This window comes from Vanacampus margaritifer, chromosome 8 (genome assembly GCF_051991255.1).
Source record: "Vanacampus margaritifer isolate UIUO_Vmar chromosome 8, RoL_Vmar_1.0, whole genome shotgun sequence".
NCBI classification, from domain to species: Eukaryota; Metazoa; Chordata; class Actinopteri; order Syngnathiformes; family Syngnathidae; genus Vanacampus; species Vanacampus margaritifer.
The window spans coordinates 3,636,646-3,656,229 of record NC_135439.1 but is presented as its reverse complement, the minus strand read 5'-3'; the positions used below and the strand labels follow the sequence as shown (position 1 = coordinate 3,656,229).

The 19,584-nt window shown below is 41.3% G+C and overlaps 2 protein-coding genes across 4 annotated transcripts; both read right to left on the bottom strand.

The window, feature by feature from the left end:
* Positions 1 to 104: 104 nt before the first annotated feature.
* cers5 (ceramide synthase 5) lies at positions 105 to 11,621 on the bottom strand. 3 transcript variants are annotated; one of them, XR_013295055.1, is made up of 11 exons: positions 11,327 to 11,621; positions 7,691 to 7,796; positions 7,486 to 7,616; positions 7,257 to 7,314; positions 6,365 to 6,415; positions 6,018 to 6,110; positions 4,558 to 4,686; positions 4,360 to 4,466; positions 1,446 to 1,602; positions 1,068 to 1,210; positions 521 to 669 (listed from the first exon to the last, which is right to left on the bottom strand). XR_013295055.1 is itself a non-coding variant. In XM_077573156.1 (10 exons), exons 1-10 carry the CDS (start codon positions 11,497 to 11,499, stop codon positions 502 to 504), a joined length of 1,173 nt encoding a protein of 390 aa, XP_077429282.1. In that variant the 5' UTR covers positions 11,500 to 11,617; the 3' UTR covers positions 105 to 501. The 3 variants fall into 3 exon arrangements, 2 of the variants coding, with proteins under 2 accessions (XP_077429282.1, XP_077429283.1); XM_077573156.1 differs by lacking the exon at positions 1,068 to 1,210 and having other exon boundaries at positions 105 to 669; positions 11,327 to 11,617; XM_077573157.1 differs by lacking the exons at positions 1,068 to 1,210; positions 11,327 to 11,621 and adding an exon at positions 10,178 to 10,301 and having other exon boundaries at positions 105 to 669.
* A 1,238-nt stretch (positions 11,622 to 12,859) lies between these two features.
* Positions 12,860 to 18,814, bottom strand: LOC144056383 (glycerol-3-phosphate dehydrogenase [NAD(+)], cytoplasmic-like). The gene is made up of 8 exons (XM_077573158.1): positions 18,718 to 18,814; positions 16,506 to 16,683; positions 16,279 to 16,419; positions 16,081 to 16,219; positions 15,049 to 15,161; positions 14,643 to 14,879; positions 14,462 to 14,568; positions 12,860 to 13,343 (listed from the first exon to the last, which is right to left on the bottom strand). Exons 1-8 carry the CDS (start codon positions 18,759 to 18,761, stop codon positions 13,247 to 13,249), a joined length of 1,056 nt encoding a protein of 351 aa, XP_077429284.1. The 5' UTR covers positions 18,762 to 18,814; the 3' UTR covers positions 12,860 to 13,246.
* Between the last annotated feature and the right edge of the window lie 770 nt (positions 18,815 to 19,584).

Genomic DNA, 19,584 nt, shown 5'->3' with positions numbered 1-19,584 from the left:
GGTTCACAAGTACATCTGTGAGTAAAATGAGATGAGCGCACACAAAATTCTAATCATTGCCAACGAAACAGGTCTAATATGTGAAATACTAACTCATGAGAATGTCGACGGACTGCGCACACAATTTACTCACCTGTGAACACAATGTAAATATAGCATGTGCTTAAAATATTCATTTGTGGCCATGAAGTGCATTTTGTCTTAGTGTGCCTTTTGATTATTACAGTTGGGGAAACACTGCTTCTGAGACAGTGACAAACCCATTCATATTATCATGGGAAGTAAAAAAAAAAAAAAAAAAGGAAAGTAGTAAAAACAACAGTGCATTTAGTAGTAGTAGTGAACTGATGGTTTGTCCCACGTGACATCACTTAACGGGTCAAAAACAAACATGTCAGGATGTGGTCTAGTGTGAGACATTCATGAAGTTCATCTGACTGTTAAAAAAAAAAAAGAAAAAAAAGAAAAAAGAACAGTGGTCACAAAACGGTTGTGATGAGGTCATGTCGGTGTGGCGTGCTCGTGCTGTCTGCTCCTGGCGGCAGCGCAGTGGCCGTTGCTGCCGTTTTCCACTTTTTGCGCATGCGTCGTCATCTCGGTCCTGCTTTGGTCCGATGTCTCCGACTCGTCCTCGGAGTTGCTCTCCATGTCGCTGCGCACGTCGTCCACCTGGGGAGAGGGGAAGCCCACAAATTAAAGCTGCGTAGGGGGTCCTTGCGCCCTATTTTTCATGTCGACTCCTCGAAATGATCTCCCAAATTTTGACGTCGCGCTCTGCCGACGACAAAAGGCGAAAAACGCTTCGTCCTGCTTCCAATTGGGCCAATTCCCGAGTTGGGGTTCATCCGAAAATGGCTGCTTCAAAACAAAATAGTTGCTGTTCAATTTTAGCTGCGGCTTTCGTGCGTCATATTATGATTGGCACAAGCGTCCAATTTTTTTCTTCTTCGGTGAAGCACGTGTTAAGGGCTATTTTTATTTTTTTTGAAACTTTCCAAAGGGTGCTGCTACTGAATAATTTTGGAGAAAAAGATCAAAACATTTCACGCACCTACAGTAAGACTTACAGTGTGAAAGAAGCGTAAAGTCATCAAAGGCGTGGCGAGAGGACACAAAAAAAGTGAAGAGGAGGAAAAACGACCACTCAAAGCGCAAAAGCAGAAAGAAAGATGGAGTCTGTCAGTCCACAGGGAGAAGAACCAAACAGCTTCTGCAGAGACGACACAGGTCCACATAGTAATAAATAACGCACACACACAAATTGCGTTGGTAAAAGTAGATGTACACACACTTAAGTGTTAAAAGTCGTACTGATTCAAGCCCTTAAATAAAATGCAGGCAAGAAATAAGCAAAATACAGCAACCGGAGTCACCCACTTAAGTACAGTACACCAAAGTATCTGCACTTGGTTGTTGAAGCCCCCCCCCGACTTTTTGGGACCTACCTTGCCCCTCAGGACGGCTTTGATGGCGATGGACGCGATGAGGTAAAACCAGATGACGTGCAGAAGCTGCAGCACCACCAGCAGCAAATTGAAGAGCCACCACGACGGGAACGGGCCCACGATGTGCCAGCTCTCAAACATGGTGGAGTTCAGGACCCTGCGGCGCACGGTACATTCAGGTTGATCATCACCACAACGGACTGCGGCAGACAGATATCGTCGTGCTGTATATCGGCGCTGCTCTGTGAAAAACACTTACGTCCATTTCTACATTTATGGGATGAAACTGAATGCAGACAGCCCAAAAACGTTAAATTTTTTATTATTTTTTTTAAATTGACATAAGTTCTTTTCACAGGACAGCAACGATATTTTTAAATTTGCCATTTAGTCCAGGTTAATAGGAAAGTAGTAATTGGTGTCAAGGAAGTATGTAGAAAACATGAAATGACATCTTTATCTATGTATGTCAGGGAGGAGCTAAATTTATATATATATATATATAAGAATCCATAATTAAAGTGTAATTGTTTTTCATATTTTGTGGGAAAAGAAAAATATGGTAGTTGCACAAGTGTGCACACCCTCTTGCAAATCAGTGTTCAGAATTAACCAATCACTGCCTCTGATGTTCTGGTAAACTTTTACTGCATTTTTTTTTTTTGCTTACTGGTGGATGTCTGTTTGTAAACTGATATTTGATCATGTTCAGAAATCCCGCCAAGTTAAACTTTGGTTTTGTCAGAGCATTATAAAAATCTCCCAAACACAAGGCAAGATGTGCAAAACGTGTCAACGTGTGGACTTTGCAAGTTCTCCTCATGCTTGCGTAGGTTTTCGCAAGGTAGTCTGCCTTCCTCGCACACTTCAAACACATGCACATTAGTTTCATTGATGATTCTAAATGACCCATTCATGTGAGTGTGAATGCTCTGCTTGTCCAAACTGTATCTGCCCTATAATTGGCTGGCCAAACAGTCCAAGTTATACTCTTCTTCTTTTGGCCAAAATCATATCGGCTCCAACTCACCTGGGATGACCGCAATGAGAACAAACGCTAGAGAAAATGTATGGTTGGGCCAGGCCGATATTTGGAAAAATTTGACCATTTATTTATTTTTCAACTATCAAATCCTCATCCAAAATCCTTAGTGGTTGGGCCTTCGTGTACTTTGCAGACTGACCTGCCTCAATCCCCCATGAGGCATCCATTGTATACTGTATTACGTCTAGGGTAACTCGAGCTTGGGTTCTGAAAGAAACACGATGAGGTCATCCTTTTCAGCCCAAATTGATTGACAGGAGATTGTCATCAGAGCCCACCTCCCGAGCCCTATTCAAGAGATACTTTTCTCCAATGAGCAGGAACACTGACACTAAATATCCACGATCGCCTTACAGTGGCGAGTCATCCATTTCCTACCGATGGCCGGCAGCCGACATGTTGTGTGCTTACGGCACGAGACTGTGACTGTGTCTGCATCCTCCACTCATACATGTCAACCCTAATTTGGTCCCACCTGTATTACAAACCCATAAAATCCTTATTTTCCCATAAAAATCCTTATGTCAGTTTTATCAATACTAAAGCTGTTTCATGCAATAACATTAATCTTACCTTACTTTCTTTCTTATATGAAGACATTGACAGTATCTTGTTCCAAATGACATTTTATTGCACAAAGAAAAAACAGATTTCTAAATATCACAGGGACGGTTGACTTTTTTGTTGCTTCACATTTCTCTCGTGCAACTTTGATTTCAAATGTTCTTTGACATCGTAAATGCCAGATGCCGCAACCTTAATGTCCCGTGAACAAAGCGAACATGATGCATACTCTTCTCCAAGTTTTGACGGACCAATTACCTTAAATAAATCCGTCCATTCCGAACGAAAACGTCCGGTGTATCTTGTTTTTTTGGCCGGCCTTGTCCCCCATTTTCTCAACCACTGCGAACGACTCGCAATTTTCGCGCTAACACAAATTTCTTAACTGCGCATGTCAGGAAACTGTTAGAAGTCTCGCGCGATAGACGAGATTTTGTGACCGGTTGTTGTTTAAATCGAGCTTATGCACATGTGTAGCACGTAGCCGACAGTAAATACTAAATAAATTTAAAAAGGGTAAGCAATATATACTAATATTATTATTTTCATGAAAACAGTTAAATCCGTATTCATTTCCAAATACGCCCGTATGCTTTTGCAACACTTAAAAATCCGTAAGAAATACGGACAAACCTTATGGGTTGACATGTATGTCCACTTATCTTCAATAGCACTTGTCCACAATTGGGTTGCGGGATAAACTCCGGCTGACTTTATTTATTGAGCACTTTCAAAACAAACATCGCTGTATACTGTATGAAGTGCTTTAAATGGAGTTTAAAAAAATAAAAAATCCAGGACAGTGCACATGAGTAATTAAATAAAATCCCCCATAAAGAGGATATCCATCATAGTTGGGCATGATTTTGGCAGGAAAATTTGAAAAGCCCTTAAAGGTCAGTAACTGGCGAGAGAAGTAGGGTGCACCCGGGACTGGTCGCCAGTCAATCTCGCAAATAGAAAAACAAGCGTTGACACTCACATTTAACAGAGATGGCAAATCCAGGTCCAGAAAGTAAAAACCCTGCCACAGTTTGGCTTTAGCCCCTCGTGCTAGCTAGCTAGCTCCATAACAGGTAAACAAGCACCCAGGGAGCTAGCTAGGAAGCTAGCTAGCACTTGGGGCTAAAGCCAAACTGTGGCCAGGTTTTTACTTTCTGGACATGGATTTGCCACAATTTAAAGTCCTCTCGAGAAGGAATGTGGAAGAAAGCCAGAAACCAACACGACCACGGACAACATGTGAATGCTGTTAATGTTTGGGTTAAAACCCAAAAAGTCAAAGCAAACCACTTTCGGACTCACCATATTGGAAACACGACGAGCCTCGTGACGAAGAAGGTCGAACTAAATAAGCCGAAAAGGAGGTCGCACACAGTCTGCCACTTGGCGTAGTTGGCCATTTTGCCTGCCTGATAACAAAGAAAGTCAAGTATCAAGCTACGGTGTCTTGTCTTCCTTCCTTCCATAATTGCCAAGCAGCGGCTTTTGCGTCTCAACGACCTCGAGCAGGAAGTCAGAAGCGTCGTGCAGACACATGACCAGGGTGCCCACCCGCACCATGTTGTTGGCATACGAAAAGCTGATCAGGCTCACCGTCGCCAGGTGATGAACAAACATGGCCAGGAAGTCCTGCGTCAAAAAGAGGATCATGAAGTGCTGTGACGTGAACTTGATATTTCTTTCTAAATATGTGATACACATTTACAGGTAAATGCTGAAAATGCGCAAAGACTGAGAACTACTGTATGCAGTGCAGCGTTCCCTCGTTTTCCGCTGGGGTTAGGTTTCCAAAAAATACCCGCAATAAATGAAAGTCGTCAAGTAGCTCTGGCTTTATGTTGATAAAAAACGAAAAAATAATAATAGTAACAATAGTCAACACAAAATAAATGACATTAAGCAGTCAAGAAGCTATTTGGTAACAAACAAAATGATTCAATAGCATTGCCGTGTGTTCTTATGTGGGAAAAGAGTCCAAACCAGTAAAAATAATTAAATAAAATTGCCTAGCAGAAAAAAATGCGGGCGGGTCTAAAATTGTTAAGAATGTGAAAAGGTGAGTGAGTTTAAAAATAATAATAAACAACAAAAATGAAGCCATGAATCAGTTAAACACCAAGTAGAAATCTGTAAAAATAAATTACAAAAAAAATAAAAAATCAAGAACTACGTCAAAAATACATTCAAGTCGTCCTACACTGCTGTCAAAAAAAAAAATAATAATAAACTGGTGCCAAATGAGCAGAAACTTTTTGCAAAGGCAAGGAACCATGTCAAGAACCAAATACAAAAAACTAAAGTCAAAACCCAAGCGGCTCTTGGCAGAGCTAACATGAATGACTGCCGCTAAAGTCAAACAATCTCAATGTGGGATCATACGTCTTAATAAACAGCACAATCCAACGATGCAGAATTGTGTTACTATGTAATGATTGTGGTGATCATTTGAGAAGGTTTCCCGTTTTTTTGTTCACATTAGCTTGATAGGATTCTTGCCTTTTTACATTTTTAAATATTTCAGTCAATCTGTTCGTGATAGATTCTTATTTATGTTAAGTTTTTAGCGAGTATTGACCCACATTTTGTCAACAAATGACTCTTGTCTCATCTCTTGTTGAACATTTGAGCCGGTGTGTTTGTGTCTCTGTGCAAAGCCGCTCAGCTGCTGCCTTGTGGAATTTGCATCATTTAGCCATTTAGGCCTGCACAGTCACATGAGTGTGCGCCCTCGTGCTAAACACACACACACACACACACACACACACACACGCGCACACACACATGGAGTGACTGGCACAAGCTGCACCCCTGCCCACCTACTTGTCCGGAAAAACAAATACATGTGACCTTCAAGGATGAACTCAACATTGAGATTGTTGATGTGGTTCAAATGGATTCAAAACACACACACACACACAGTACACACACGCACACACACACACACACACATAACATCTCACCTTCCTTCTTACGTCAGTGAACTGGGAGAACATGAGTGACAAGTAGAAGGCCAGCTCGATCATGTAGTAGCGGTAAAGATCAGGCGTCAACACCTTTGGTGGCAAAAACGGGAAAGGACATGTTCTAATATCCATGATTATCACGTAGTTCGATTAATACAGTAAATAATCAAAAATTGGCTATTGAATTCTTTTGCTATATGACAATTTCTGAAAACTTGTATGTGGCTCCCACACAAAGTTTCTCTGCCCATATTGTGATCAGCTCGGCTCAAGGGAAGCTCCAGAGCCACTTTCAAGCAACGGCTTAAAGTTGAGACTTTTTATGTAAACTTTTGACCACATACCTGATAAGGGTAACCATACCAGCAGTGCCGTGTATCCCACATCCAAGGTGTCTAAATAATGAAAAAAGAGAGCACATCAAAATTCAGCAGACAACTTCCTGGTCTAGCACAAAGTTCAGTCTAAGTGTGTGCATGGGTGGAGTTAGGGTTAGGGTTAGCCTAACTAACCCTGGTGGAGTGCTTGAGATCGACACGTGAAAGACAAGTACATTTAATTCATTCAGTGCCAATGACGGCTATAGACGTCAAAGGTCGTTTTTTTTCCCCCCCAGATATTTTTATTGGCAGTGAATGAGTTAAAAAGAACCGTAGTACTCCAAAGCTGGAGAGCGGCCACTCGGAAACCGCCTTCTACCACAAATCGTACGTCCAGGTGTGACATTCCACCTGTCTCCCAGCTGTGCCGCAGTCACGGGAGTGTTTTTTTTAATTTTTTTTTTTACTTATGATAATAATTAGTTCAATGAATTGATTTCTACAATACAGACAAATGAAATATGATGACATCCACCACACAACATCCCCGTAGCGCAGATTGTGTTGTATCTTGATGCAATCCACCAAACTTGCGTTACATCGCCTGCATTACAACGACTTGCTTTTCAGTTGCTCTAAATTCTCTTCTCTAATCTTTCTGTCACCGAATTGTCAGGCACGCTAGATGGCGTGTGACAAAAAACATTCGTGGTTCACCGGGAGATCCAGTGAGGCCCAAACGAGACTTGCCCCGCCTCAAAAATGAAGATCTACGAAAATGGGGCCCCACATGTTAAATGAATCAACACATCTTAAAAATATGTAATGCATTAAAAAAAAGAACCCTTTGCTATTATACAGTATAAATCGAATACATTACTTTTATTTCAGTGTTCAATCCATGTGGGGTGCTCACCTGCCAGAGAAACTGGAAGCCATAGGTAAATATGCACAAATAAAATGTTAACCTCCACCTGAAATGGAAAATCCAGAAAATGATTCCAATCACATTTAAACACACGCAAGCTCACAAAAATCTGCATTTAATTTCAATTTCATCCAAGCCTAGTGATAAACAAGCCCCCCCGAATGGCTGCCTTTTCAACCGAGATGGCGGCAAAAACAAATCCATGCGGCAGACCTACATGCTCTCGCAGAACTTTGCGTGTGTGCTGGCTTTGTCTTGGTTCCTGCGCTGACGGAACCAACGCTGCACCTTGCGCACCTCCCAGTCCAGCTGCTTGGACAAGCAGTCTATATGGCGTGAGACTGGATTCTGCCGGAGGGAAGACGTGTGCATCAAGTCCATGTCATGTGACGACAACAAATCGAAAAATGAAAATACAAGACCTTGCTAATGGACATAAAGACTTTCTCCAGCACTGCATTGGGCGGAGCTCTTCGTTCAACTTCGGGATTAATGTGCAGCCTCCTCGCACACGTGCTAGCGATAAATCTGTGCAAAAGGGTCAGAGATGATTAAAAAAAACAGGAAAATCACTTTTTTATTATTATTTTTTTATCTGGAAAAAAAATACTGTATCTTGGGCAGTGAGGACAGCCAGGCATTTTTCTCTAATGCTTGTTCAACTGACTTTGGGCAAAAGCCTGCAATCTGACAGTGTCGACATTCTCGATAGAAGATAACATTTATAAAGACATATTTTGAAAATCAACGTTGAATAGAGCAAAAGGACCCCAGTCAATTATTAGCGACGCGATAGAGGAAGTTCAAGACAAGGCATTCCTGTGGTTTCTACCTTGTGATGATAATCCAAAGTCTTACAACCACAGCATCCTCACATTACGAATTAGAATTCAGTATAGTATAAGTGTCACAAAAAGACAACTTTTTTTTTGCATCTACTGTACATCCTCTCACTCAGTTGTATTTCACATGACAATAAATTCATGCAACTAAGATAGAGTTTCCCCTAGGGCAAAAATTCTTCTGTTAATTTGTTAAACATCTGCAGATGTTCTCTACCGTGCCGACGCTTTCGGGTCGGATGCCTTTTGAATCAGGGCATGTGCTCACTGGCTCACCTCTTGTGGCTGACAAATACGAGCAATTCTCAGACAACAGTTTTGCTTCTGGTGTGATGTACTTGAGTTCTTTGGGTATTGCGCAACAACAAGAGCAGAAATGGGGGGAGAGTTGGTCGGGGGAAATCACGGCAGGCTGGAATCGCAACCCATAATTTATTACGTCTTCAAATACTGAAGAATACTGACAAGTCTTTTGGTGCGCTTATACTAATACTTTTTAAACTACCGGTAATACTTTTGTGCAGGATTGGGTATATATAAAAATATCAGTAATAATTGGTAAATGTTTTGTGTTCAGTTGTTATAAAGTGCAGCCATTTTTTTTTTGTTTAAGCAAAAGTTTTTAAATGTTCTAAAATAATACTTAAAAAAAAAAAAAGTTGTTTAGCTGCCAGTTATTATTTCACTGATCAATTACCTCTTTGACTGCCAAAAACGTTAAATAACGTTTCGTAAAATCCTATGGAGGAGTGCCAAAGACGTTAAAATACGTTTTTTCAAAACAGGTGAAACTAACCATTTTCTATTGTTGATTACTCAAAAACGGAATAAGGTAGAAACAAACTTTTTTTTTTTCTGATGGAAGATGAGAGTCCAATCTTGTTTTGGCAGTATGTGTGTTTCCATAGTCCAAACACATAATTTTCTATGGACCTTGAAAGATCAGTCAAAATGCTTAAATCGGCTGGCACCCACGGCATCCCTTTTCTGAAAACGTCTGGCAGTCAAAGAGTTAATAATGTTTTAAGTTTTTGCCGTGGTACTTGGTCAGTACAGTTATTGAGGTACATATACAGGTATTGTATCAAAGTGAAATTTTGGCATCATGACAACGTTACATGGTAGTTACATTTAATGGTGTGGACCCAAAAAGTTCAAGAACCCCTGCAATCAACGAGGAGGTTCCGGTCCATGGTCTTGACCTCACTGGCGAAGTCACAGTGCATTAAAAAAAAAAAAAAAAAACTCAAAGAGAAGGAAGGAAGCAGCCCACAATGTTGCAAAGGGCAGTGAGGATGTTTAACGCATGGCATCAATATTTTTGCCAGTGGCATCCAGCTTCACTTCCAGACAATGGACCACAACAAGCTTTTGAATCCGGGCCACTTGCGTGCACATTTCGCAGCTTCGCAGCCTCCCGTCCCGTGACTCGGCTTAGAGGAAGCCCAGCGGCTCCCACGCCGAGATGCTGCCAGAAGGGAAGCGAAGCCATTGCATGGATGTGAAATTTGTGTATTTCAGATCTTAAAACGAGTCCAAGATTGAACATGAGTTCAGCCAACTAAAACAAGACAAATCAACCCCAAGCAAATGACTCCAATTCGTATAAACATCAAATGCTGCCTCTGCCGCTAAAGGTTGTTCTGCCTACACGACATCCCATGAAACAATCTGCCTGAATAACACACTTCCTCGACGTCCCTCCAATCTGCGCTCTATATTAAGTGGGATTAAGGTTTTATCTTCATTGTGAAATGAGAAGGTCAGGCCAGGCAAGCAATAAAATCGCTTCACATCATTTCTACAAGAGGCAATAACAAGTCACATGAATGAACCAGGGAAAGCCCAGAAACTTAAAAAAAATAAAATAAATAAAAAGCCTCCTGGAGATGTGGTGAAAAGAACCTGACAAATGAGGAGTTGTTGTTGTTGTTGTTGTTGAACGCAATTTCATGACATAATTGGCATCGGTACTTTAAACAAACAAGTGCTCCGGGAAACAAAAACTATCATACTCAACTAATCTTTCAACACCAAAACAATATTGTGTTCTGTGACCAAACCTACCAAAAGAAAGCAGACAAAAAAAACAAAAAAAATATTGAGCTTTTTCCATTCTTTAGGAACCAGAAATACATGTTTTGGTTTCACGAAAAACACCTGCTTCTGACCAAAAAGTAGAGAACTTGAGCTTTTTGTGAAAAGAAACAAAGCAGTGACTTTGATGCTATTGCTTTTGTGACACATGAAACTATAAACAACAAAGCAAGACAGAGAGGGCTGACAAAATATTTTTTGACACCCTACTTTACACAGTCATGCGACGAAATGCTCCAATAAGAGCCGCCCAAATGTGCGGTGGGGCGTGCAGGAGGTGGACGCAGGGAAAGAATGTTTGTTTGCTTGCTGCTTGAGCTAAACGTGACACACATGGATTTAATATGTGACAAAAACAAATGCGCCGGACCTGATGCTTAAAAAATATTTATTATTTCCTGTGTTTGGTACGTGAATCCGGCTTAGTAAACGTATGAAATGAAGCACTTTTAAAGTGCACTCCATTTAGCGGTTAACATTTCAAATGAGATTTTTCATATGTTGTGACTGCGTTTTTTCGGAAAAAGTGAAAATAAGCGATTTGAGTTTATTCGGGACTCGATCATTGACGTTAACGAGTCACGCGGGTACCAACGATGGCCCCTAGTCCAGGCACTACAGTGAATGGTATCGGCATCCTACGTGAGCACTTGATACTCGATTTTTCTTTAACTGGAAAGTTGTGCTGATCTCCAATCCAAAGCAATGCAACGCTGCCATCTGCAGGGATCTGTTCGTCATCAACGTGGTGTGAATTTGTGCAATTGCTGTGCCTTGATTTTATTACATAGACATAAGAGCAAATGTACAGTATGAGAAATCATTGAAACGAAACTTTATGTTATGAATGTGGGGCCCTCTCACACACTCACACAACTTAACTGTTGATATAATATGGCCCTTTATAGCTAAAATGGAGTCCAACGTCATTACATAGAAATAATTATGCTTTATCGCTGTTTGTCTCAGGGAAAAGACATAAGCAAATAAACAGCATCAGCAGCTGTACTTTAGTGGCAGTTATGGGGGCTGACTAACTGACCCCAGCAACTTCAGCGAGAATGGCTATCAAAATTGACGGGACGGCCATTTGTTGTTCATTCCCCGCCGAGTACGAACCTCTCGAAGAGCATCCTGACCGCGAACATCCCCAAAGCCACTGGGAGGGCGGCCAACAAGTGTCCGGCTTTGGGATACTCCACCCCGGGAGCACCGTCGGCGAGGTCCGCCCAGGTAACGTTGTGGGGCAGCCAGAACCTTTCGTTCCAGAACCAAGCTGAAAGGGCAGCCATTGTCCCTCCGTGTCGGGCGAAAAGGGAATGGAAACTTCTAGAAGGGAGAACGTTTCAAACGTGTTTTGAGCACCTTCTTCCCCCTCAAACGCCTCCTCCGATATATGTGATGATGACGATAAGTTCTCCGCCTTTACGGGGGAAGTGCTTTTTACCGGTGAGTTTTCCAAAATAAAACTCAAATTCCCCATTTTTCAATGTGGAATTTAAGATCCTGCCTTTCGACACAGACTGTAAATTTTTACTCTAACATTGTACAAACCCCAATATTTGCTGTCAAAACGGCTTCAAGACTCGACGCGAGTTGAGATCAAATGGTAAACGTGGATGATTTATCTTGAAGATCCCCCATTCTCCGTGCGTTCGGTGAACTTGACAGTGCTGCGACCCCGAAGATGAGAAACAAAATTGAGGAAGTGCAATTCGACTCTCTTATGACCTCCTCATGGGATTTATTATTGTTAATTGTTTCACCACACAATGTCAAAACTATATTATTCAATATGACTATGGAAGCCTATCATTTGATATGCAGTATAATAGACATTTATGGTTACCTCGAACGTTTCAGGTGACGAGAAGGATGCGCTCCTGTTTGTTGCACGACATCACCGCCAAGTGGCCACTGGTTGTCTTGCAACTATTAAAAAAAAAACGCAGAAATGACACACCTTGAAGGCAAGCCAATACTTGTTTATGCATTTTGCACCTGCAACGTTCCGAAAGCACTGCCTCAAGGCTATGTATTTATTGATTGGTTGATTTACATGAAAATGAACGTTTACTTTTGGGGTAATAGCTCCATCCAATAATCTATGTATGCAATTAAGAAAGATGATGCAGCCGCAGCTCCGTCTAATTTTAGATGGACATTTAGCCCTCTCTATGCAGAGCTTATAATTAGAAATCTCGCTAGGCAGTTGACTCAAAAACTATGCAAAGGATTCTTGAAGAGCAAATCCAATTCTAAACTAAAGTGCAAAGTTATGTAACACTGCTTATTCTGAGACTTTTACTCCGTGGCCTTTAAAAGTCCGACATATGCTTCTGACTGTGACTTTTCTACGGCGCTTGTCCTCATGGAGGTCACAGTTGGGTAGGCCACACCCTGGACTCGTCACCAACCAATCATAAGAACATGCAGACACGACTGTGGGCAGAAGCCACACAAACAACATACAAACTCCAATAAGGATTCAAAACTGAGAGGTAGGCGTGCTAACCGCTAGCATCATGGTGTAGCCTGTCCATTAAATGGTAAAGGTGAACCGTTTATAGAGTGGCTGACCAAATCCTCTAGTGATCCCAGGTCCGATTACAGCAAGTTTGCAGGCAAGTGGAGGCAAATGAAAAGGGACACCAGAGTTCACATGTTTTATTCCCCCAATAAATAATGAAATCAAAGACATAGAACATTTGAAGGCACTCGTCGTTTTCCCACAGAAAAGTACGGAAATGCCTCGTATTAACCTTTCATTTTGTGGCGCTGGTGATCATTCTTTGGACAATTTATGCGACGACGTGCCGCCTTTTCTACTCAGTGAAACGCGACGGCGTTACGTAATGTGATAAGAGCAGTTTAACGCAGACGCTCGGAAGAAGGAGAGTTGGCAAGAGACTCCAAAATGGTCACCTTGCTTGCCTTCAGCCCTCTGGCTCTCATACTGTACGATGACATCTGCGCAATCAAAGTCTTAATGGACCGCCCATCCGGCCGGCAGACTCCATCCAGGCCGGCTCGTACCCGTCACATGTGCTCGGGATGGTTCTGCAGACAGCTGATGAACTCTGCAACCGGATGGCCGTCAAAGCAGATCAGGTGGACGGCGGTGAAAAGAGGGAACCTGCGCAAAGGCAACAGTGAACTTGAGATGGCAAATCCAGGTTCAGAAATTAAAAACCCTGCCACAGTTTGGCTTTAGCCCCTCGTGCTAGCTAGCTAGCTCCCTGAACAGACACCCGAGGAGGTAGTGAAGAGGAATAAACGGAATTTTGTCCTCTTTGCGTGTTCCAAAAATGAAGATAGATTTAATGTAAGAAAAATACACCTTTGCAAAAATGATTTTTAATCAATCAGAGATCTCTGGACAGATAACAGCTTCCAATTTCATCACTTAAAAAACGTGGGATTTCAGAGCGTCAAATGTGTCTCTTCCGGGTGGCGGACGGCTTTTATTGTTTAAGGACCTCCTCTCTTTTATTTGTAGACAACGACAAGGTTAATATAAAGAATTGGAATGTTAATAATGGTTAATAAAATAAAATGAAGTATTAAAAATGTTATAATATCTAACAGTAGCTAGGAAGCTAGCTAGCTAGCACCTGGGGTTAAAGCCAAACTGTGGCAGTTTTTTTTTTAACCCTGGAGAACCCAAGAACCCTTTTCTTCTTTGGAAAATTAGTTTTTTCAATTTTAACCCTTTTTTTTTTTAACTAGCTCAGAGTTGCTAATTTATCAAAATATATATATAAAACATACTCCTAGGCATTCTGCAACATGATATGAAATAGATGAACAAAAAAAACACAATTTTACCATCTGATGGTTTGCTGAGAAGATGGTTTTGTTTGGATTGATTTCCAGCTCAACAAAACAGCAAGTTGCCAGCCATCTTGTCACCACCACCCTGGCTCATGTAAGTGCAATATTCATCCACTAGATGGCCCCCCCATGCAGGGGTCAGAAGTGGCACTCTGGACTTTTGAAGTTAAAAAAAAAAAGGTCTTTGATATTTGAGTAGCAGAATTTATAGGGGCCAAATTTGACCCCGTGGGTTCTCCAGGGTTAAATTGGATTTGCCACCTCTGAGTGAACCATGAGAATCAATTTTGGGCGTGAATCTGAGCTCCACTGCGCTTGGTCTTGGTTTTTGGAAAATAAATTCTTCCCAAAAAATGTACGTATGTTTTTTTCCTCTTCATGATGATTCAATTCAAATGATAATAAGACAAAGGAACTTACTTATCCACTATGTTCTTCTGCTTCAAGATTTGGTGGACTTCAGTTGCAGTGGCCGGACCTTGAAGCTTCTGGCCATTCAGCAGCTCCATCTCCAACTGCTCGATGGTCTGAACACAAAGATCATCCACATTTAGACCAACGAGATAACTCAAATGGAGAGGAAATAATCTGCTCTCCTTACTTTTCCCGTTTTGGCAAACTCTTCGCCGATCTTGCGATTGCGGCCGCCGTAGCAGGTGGTGATGAGGTCTGCGACCCCGCAGCTCTCCAAGAAGGTGCTGGCCGAGACGGGCCCGTCGGCGCAGAAGAGTTTGGCGAAGGCGATCATCTCCATAAGGCCCAGACGGATCACGGCCGCCTTGGTGTTGTCACCGAAACCCAGACCGTCGCAGAAGCCCGCTCCCACCGCCACGATGTTCTGCAGAAACACAAGAAGATGCCGCCAATGCTCATCTACTTCACGGTCTCGGATGGAAGCATTTCCACGATCAAGAAACCTGCAATATTTGTAGCGTGAAGTGAGCTGCACAACATCGGCTCCTTTCTCCAACTTCTACAAACCTGACAGGATCAGTTACTGGACAAACCTTGAGCGCCCCGCAGATCTCGACAACGTCAGCTTCTTGCACCACCGTCACGCGGAAGTTGGCGGTCTGCATCAGCTCCTTCAGGATGGGCCCGTGAGCGATGTCCTTGCACCCTACACACCCCCCAAAAAAAATTTGTCAGCAGGTGGCAGTAGTGATTCGAAATGGAATATTTTACGTTCAGTAACTTTAAGTAATTTATGAAATTCTGCACGCTTTTAAAATTGTAAAATACAACTTGACCCGAGTCTCTACAAATATATGCATTATTATTTAATTTATTGCTGCTAAATTTTGACCTGGACGTTTCTGCTGCCTCCCCCTACAGGCTTTCCAAGTAAGGAGCGGTCATTAGTCGCCCGTTAAAAATTTTTTTTTTGTGGCGTTTAAGGAACTTTGAATGAACTCAAAATTAACACACTAATTTTGACACCCCTAGTATTAATTGTTTATGAAAAATAATTGAAGTTGTCACATTAACTCATTCACTACCATTGACGGTTATAGAGGTCAAAAATTCATTTGAACTATTTCTATTAGTTTAACTTTTTTTCTCACTTTTGTTAACAAGAGTATGAAAACCGAGAATTTTTTAAATTATACATTTAGAACAGATATAAAATGAGTGATTAATCATGAGTTAACTAGTGAAGTCATGCGATTAATTACGATTAAAAATGTTATCGCCTGACGCCCCTAATTTTTAATAATCTTTTTTTAAATTTTTGATTGTAATTAACTGCATGACTTCACTAGTTAACTCACGATTAATCACAAATTTTACATCTGTTCTAAATGTACAGTATTTTTTTTTCTAGGTTTTCATACTCTTGTTAGTTAACAAAAGTGGAAAAAAAATTAAACTACTAGAAATAGTTCAAATGAATTTTTGACGTCTATAGTTGTCAATGGCAGTGAATGAGTTAATCATAAACAAAATATTATCTTTTTACTGTTGAAAATGGCTCAATGAGTCAAGTATTACTTTTTAAAAAAATATTTGGAATCAAGGGTCAACATTTGACCCCATACCTATGGTGGTCTCGCAAAACTTGTCCTCCGCCACCTCGCTAGCGATGTTCGCTCCCATCAGGACCGACATGCTGATGCCCAGCTTCCCTCGGATGACCTCGGAGATCAGTTTCAGACCCTCCGGACCGGCGTCCACGCCCTCGAGACACGCACAGTCAGTCAGCACCCAGAAGGCGGGTTCGAGAACGGCGAGGGTACCTTGATGAGCGACACGCCGTGAGCGTCCTTCTTGATGTGTCCCTTGATGGTGTCGCACACGCGGATGATGAACTGATGCGGGACCACAAACAACAGGAAGTCGGCTCCCTTAACCGACTCCACCAGGTCTGGAACGGCCACCTGACCCGCGATGACGTTCCATCGTTATTTTATTTATTTTTATAAGTCTGTCCAGCAGCGTCCAATAGAATGAGTCTGTGGCTTACCACGTTGGGGGGGAGCTTGTGCCCGCGCAGGTACTTGACATTCTCGTGGTCCGTGTTGATGATTTCGGTGAGCTTGCGTCCGTCCACCATTTCCTCAAACACCCACATGTTGACCACGCTGTCAAACTTGGCGTTGGCGGCCGCGTTGGCGCCCACGATCTTGGCGATGGCCGAGCCCCTGCGGACACACGATGATACTGGCACTCAATTTTGGTGAAACAAGTGGTTTGCTGAGCAACATCTTTCGTCGATAGCAAGTGGCAAAATGGCCGCCAACTGAGATGGATAAAAATGGCTGCATTTTGCTGCTTAACTCATATTCCACTCATGCAATATTAACCAGAATACCATATTTAGGCCAGTGGAGCTGCATTGAACATATTATTGTCAAAAAAAAATGGGGAGGGTTGACTTCATCTCATTTGCTCCCAAAAGTGTATAAATATGTTCTATTTTAAATATTACCATGCTCCCAAAGACGTATTTATAAGTTGTTGTTTTTTTTATGCTAGAGCATACAGAAGGCTCTGATGCAGTCTCTGAATTGAAGAGAATGGTTGAAGCAATGGTAGTTATCACAAAAACAGCCACCAGGTGTCAGCAGAGTATAAGAGATCAACCAGGGCCATGTTGCAAAAAGCTTATTTATCCACAGTTTTAAACAAATTTGTGAATAATGATGAAACTTGTGCCAATTGCTGCACAACGGAAATAGAATGAAAATATACTTTTTTTCCTGATGAAAGAAGAGACTCTAATCTTTCTTTTGGTAGGTTCCATGTTTTTATAGCAATAGAACACAATATTCTGTGGGCCTTGCAAAATCTGTCAAAAATACAGTAAAACAGCCAGGAGCGAAGGGGGTTGCTTCAGTGAAAATGGCCGGGAGTGAATGAGTTAATATAACATTTTGTCTGTTTTTATTTTTGACTGCTAGCACACAAACCTGTAGATTTTTGAAGCACTTTGCATAAGGAAAGTTGGATACAAATTGTGTCAGGAGTACCTTCACCTAAAAAAAAAGTGTCTCTACTCTAGTGAAACAGTTCATTTATTTTTTGGTCTGGACTTAGAGGGGTGAACTTCTCCAGAGTCTCCAGAATTCAAAAAAAGTTGTTGGATTTGTTCCTTGTCACTTTTCTTTTCTTTTTTGAAAAACAGCCAGTGTCAAGTTTGGAATAGTCGCTAAACATAGCAACAAAGTCAGTAAATCGGCAGCACTACGTAGCTGCTAGCATTGTCGCAACCCCCTTGTTCCGCCCACTGTCGTCATGGTAATGAAAGTTGTTGGATGGCGCCCACAAATCAAGTGATTCCAAACAAGTTTTTTCGCGTTTCAAATTCAGAAAACAATTGCATAATACGTCTCCTTTGCATACTGTACAACATTACGCAGTATTGGCATGTCAAAACGTGAGCGAAAAGGTCGCTGCCTGTTTTGGGCGGATCTTTTGTTATTATGGCAGCATGTATGTTTACATAAGAAAAGCACACATATTTTCAGTATTACTAAAGCCTTGTGCTTAGTCACACTTCTCCTACCAGTAAAAACAAAAACTAAACAAAACTTTTTTTTTTTAAACTTACATTCACCAGTATAAATACCTGTGCTTCTAATCTAACCAAGACAAAAGTCATATTAAGACAAAATAGCTTGAATCAATTCATAAAAATAGAAAAAATTAAAAATAAAAATGATCAAAAATAGCTTGTTAGTTATCAGCCAAGAATTGCTCAGTACATGTGGTTTTGGCTGAGAGCATTTCAGCTTCAAATAAGAATATCATAATTCTATGAGAAGGTAGATGTTTTGTTTTTTTTAACTCTATACACTGCACTGTTATCCTAAATTCATAACTTTTTTTTTAAGCCGTCCCCGCCCCACCCCCAAGCTTGCCAGGTGACAAAAGGGCAAAATAACAAGCCGCTTGTCAAAAATGCCTTTGTAACTTAAGACATGCAGCAGAGAGCACGCAGTGGCTGCACTTGAAATGTCAAAGGCGCCCAAAGAAGAAGCTCTACATGACAAAAATACCCCATTAGAAAAGCTTTTATTTCTTTTTATGACAAAATGGGCAAATGTAGAACACACTCCCACTCACGTGCGTGCATGAGCTCTTGAGAGAAAATTCTGTCATTTTAACTTGAGTTTTCACACTCTCCATTAGCACAGAAGCAAACTTGGCATGATAGAAGTTGTGAACTAAGTTACCAGTTTCCGGAGCCGACCACGCACACTTTCTTGGGAGCTGCCATCGTTGGACATCCACAAGAGACGAACGTCAGCGCCGCCGATATTTATAGCGGGATACAAGCCTGGTGCACGCGCGCGCGCGCGCGCGCCTGCGCCTTCCCAAACCCCTCCTCCTTCCCCAACACGCGCGTTCCCACCTTCGAAGTGGTGACGTCATCAGTCACTGTACAGTCGTCAGAATTGGCATTTTCTGGGTTACGCATATATGACGTCACCACGTCGGCCTACCTTTGAGCGCCAGGGATTGTTTTTTTTATTTTTACTTAACACAAACCTTGAATCCATTACCTTCCCCCCTTCGCACACACGTTTCATATTTTAATTTTCTAAATAATGCCCAATAATATGAGGGTTTGCTGATATTAATTTTGGACTGGAATTTATTACTTAATTAGACCCCCCCCCCCCCCCAATTTTTTTTAAATGACCATAAATCATACACACTCCATAGAAATAGCAAAACATCAACATTTCTTAATGCCCATGTTAAAAAATACATTTAAGAAAAAGGTATAAAAATAGCAAAGACATTTTTAAAAGGTGGAACTATGGACTAGAAATAAATATATATAAGAAAATATTTGTAGAATTCAAAATGTAGAAAAATGTCATCTGTATAGCTCACAATTTTTTATGTCATAAATTTGGACAGCAGTGCAGTAAGTAGAAATAACATTAAAATATTTAATCTATTTAGTCTTTTAAGAAAAAAAATACATTATATTACCCCAAGCAAAATAGATAGAATGCATTACCTTTTTGTAATTATTATTTAACAGGTTTTTTTTATAAAAATATATCAACAATCTAGATATGGATGTCAAG

Excerpts from the sequence above, each read along its gene's own strand:
- LOC144056383 (XM_077573158.1), bottom strand. The coding sequence starts at position 18,761 with ATGGCAGCTCCCAAGAAAGTGTGCGTGGTCGGCTCCGGAAACTG. Across the intron at positions 16,420-16,505 it reads ACAAGCTCCCCCCCAACGTG|GTGGCCGTTCCAGACCTGGT; the intron begins GTAAGCCACAGA and ends ATCGCGGGTCAG. Across the intron at positions 13,344-14,461 it reads CAGAAGAACATAGTGGATAA|GTTCCCTCTTTTCACCGCCG; the intron begins GTAAGTTCCTTT and ends GCCTTTGCGCAG.
- cers5 (XM_077573156.1), bottom strand. The coding sequence starts at position 11,499 with ATGGCTGCCCTTTCAGCTTGGTTCTGGAACGAAAGGTTCTGGCTGCCC. Across the intron at positions 4,687-6,017 it reads TCACTGACGTAAGAAGGAAG|GACTTCCTGGCCATGTTTGT; the intron begins GTGAGATGTTAT and ends TTTTTGACGCAG. Across the intron at positions 1,603-4,359 it reads CTCGTCGTGTTTCCAATATG|GGTCCTGAACTCCACCATGT; the intron begins GTGAGTCCGAAA and ends CGTGCGCCGCAG.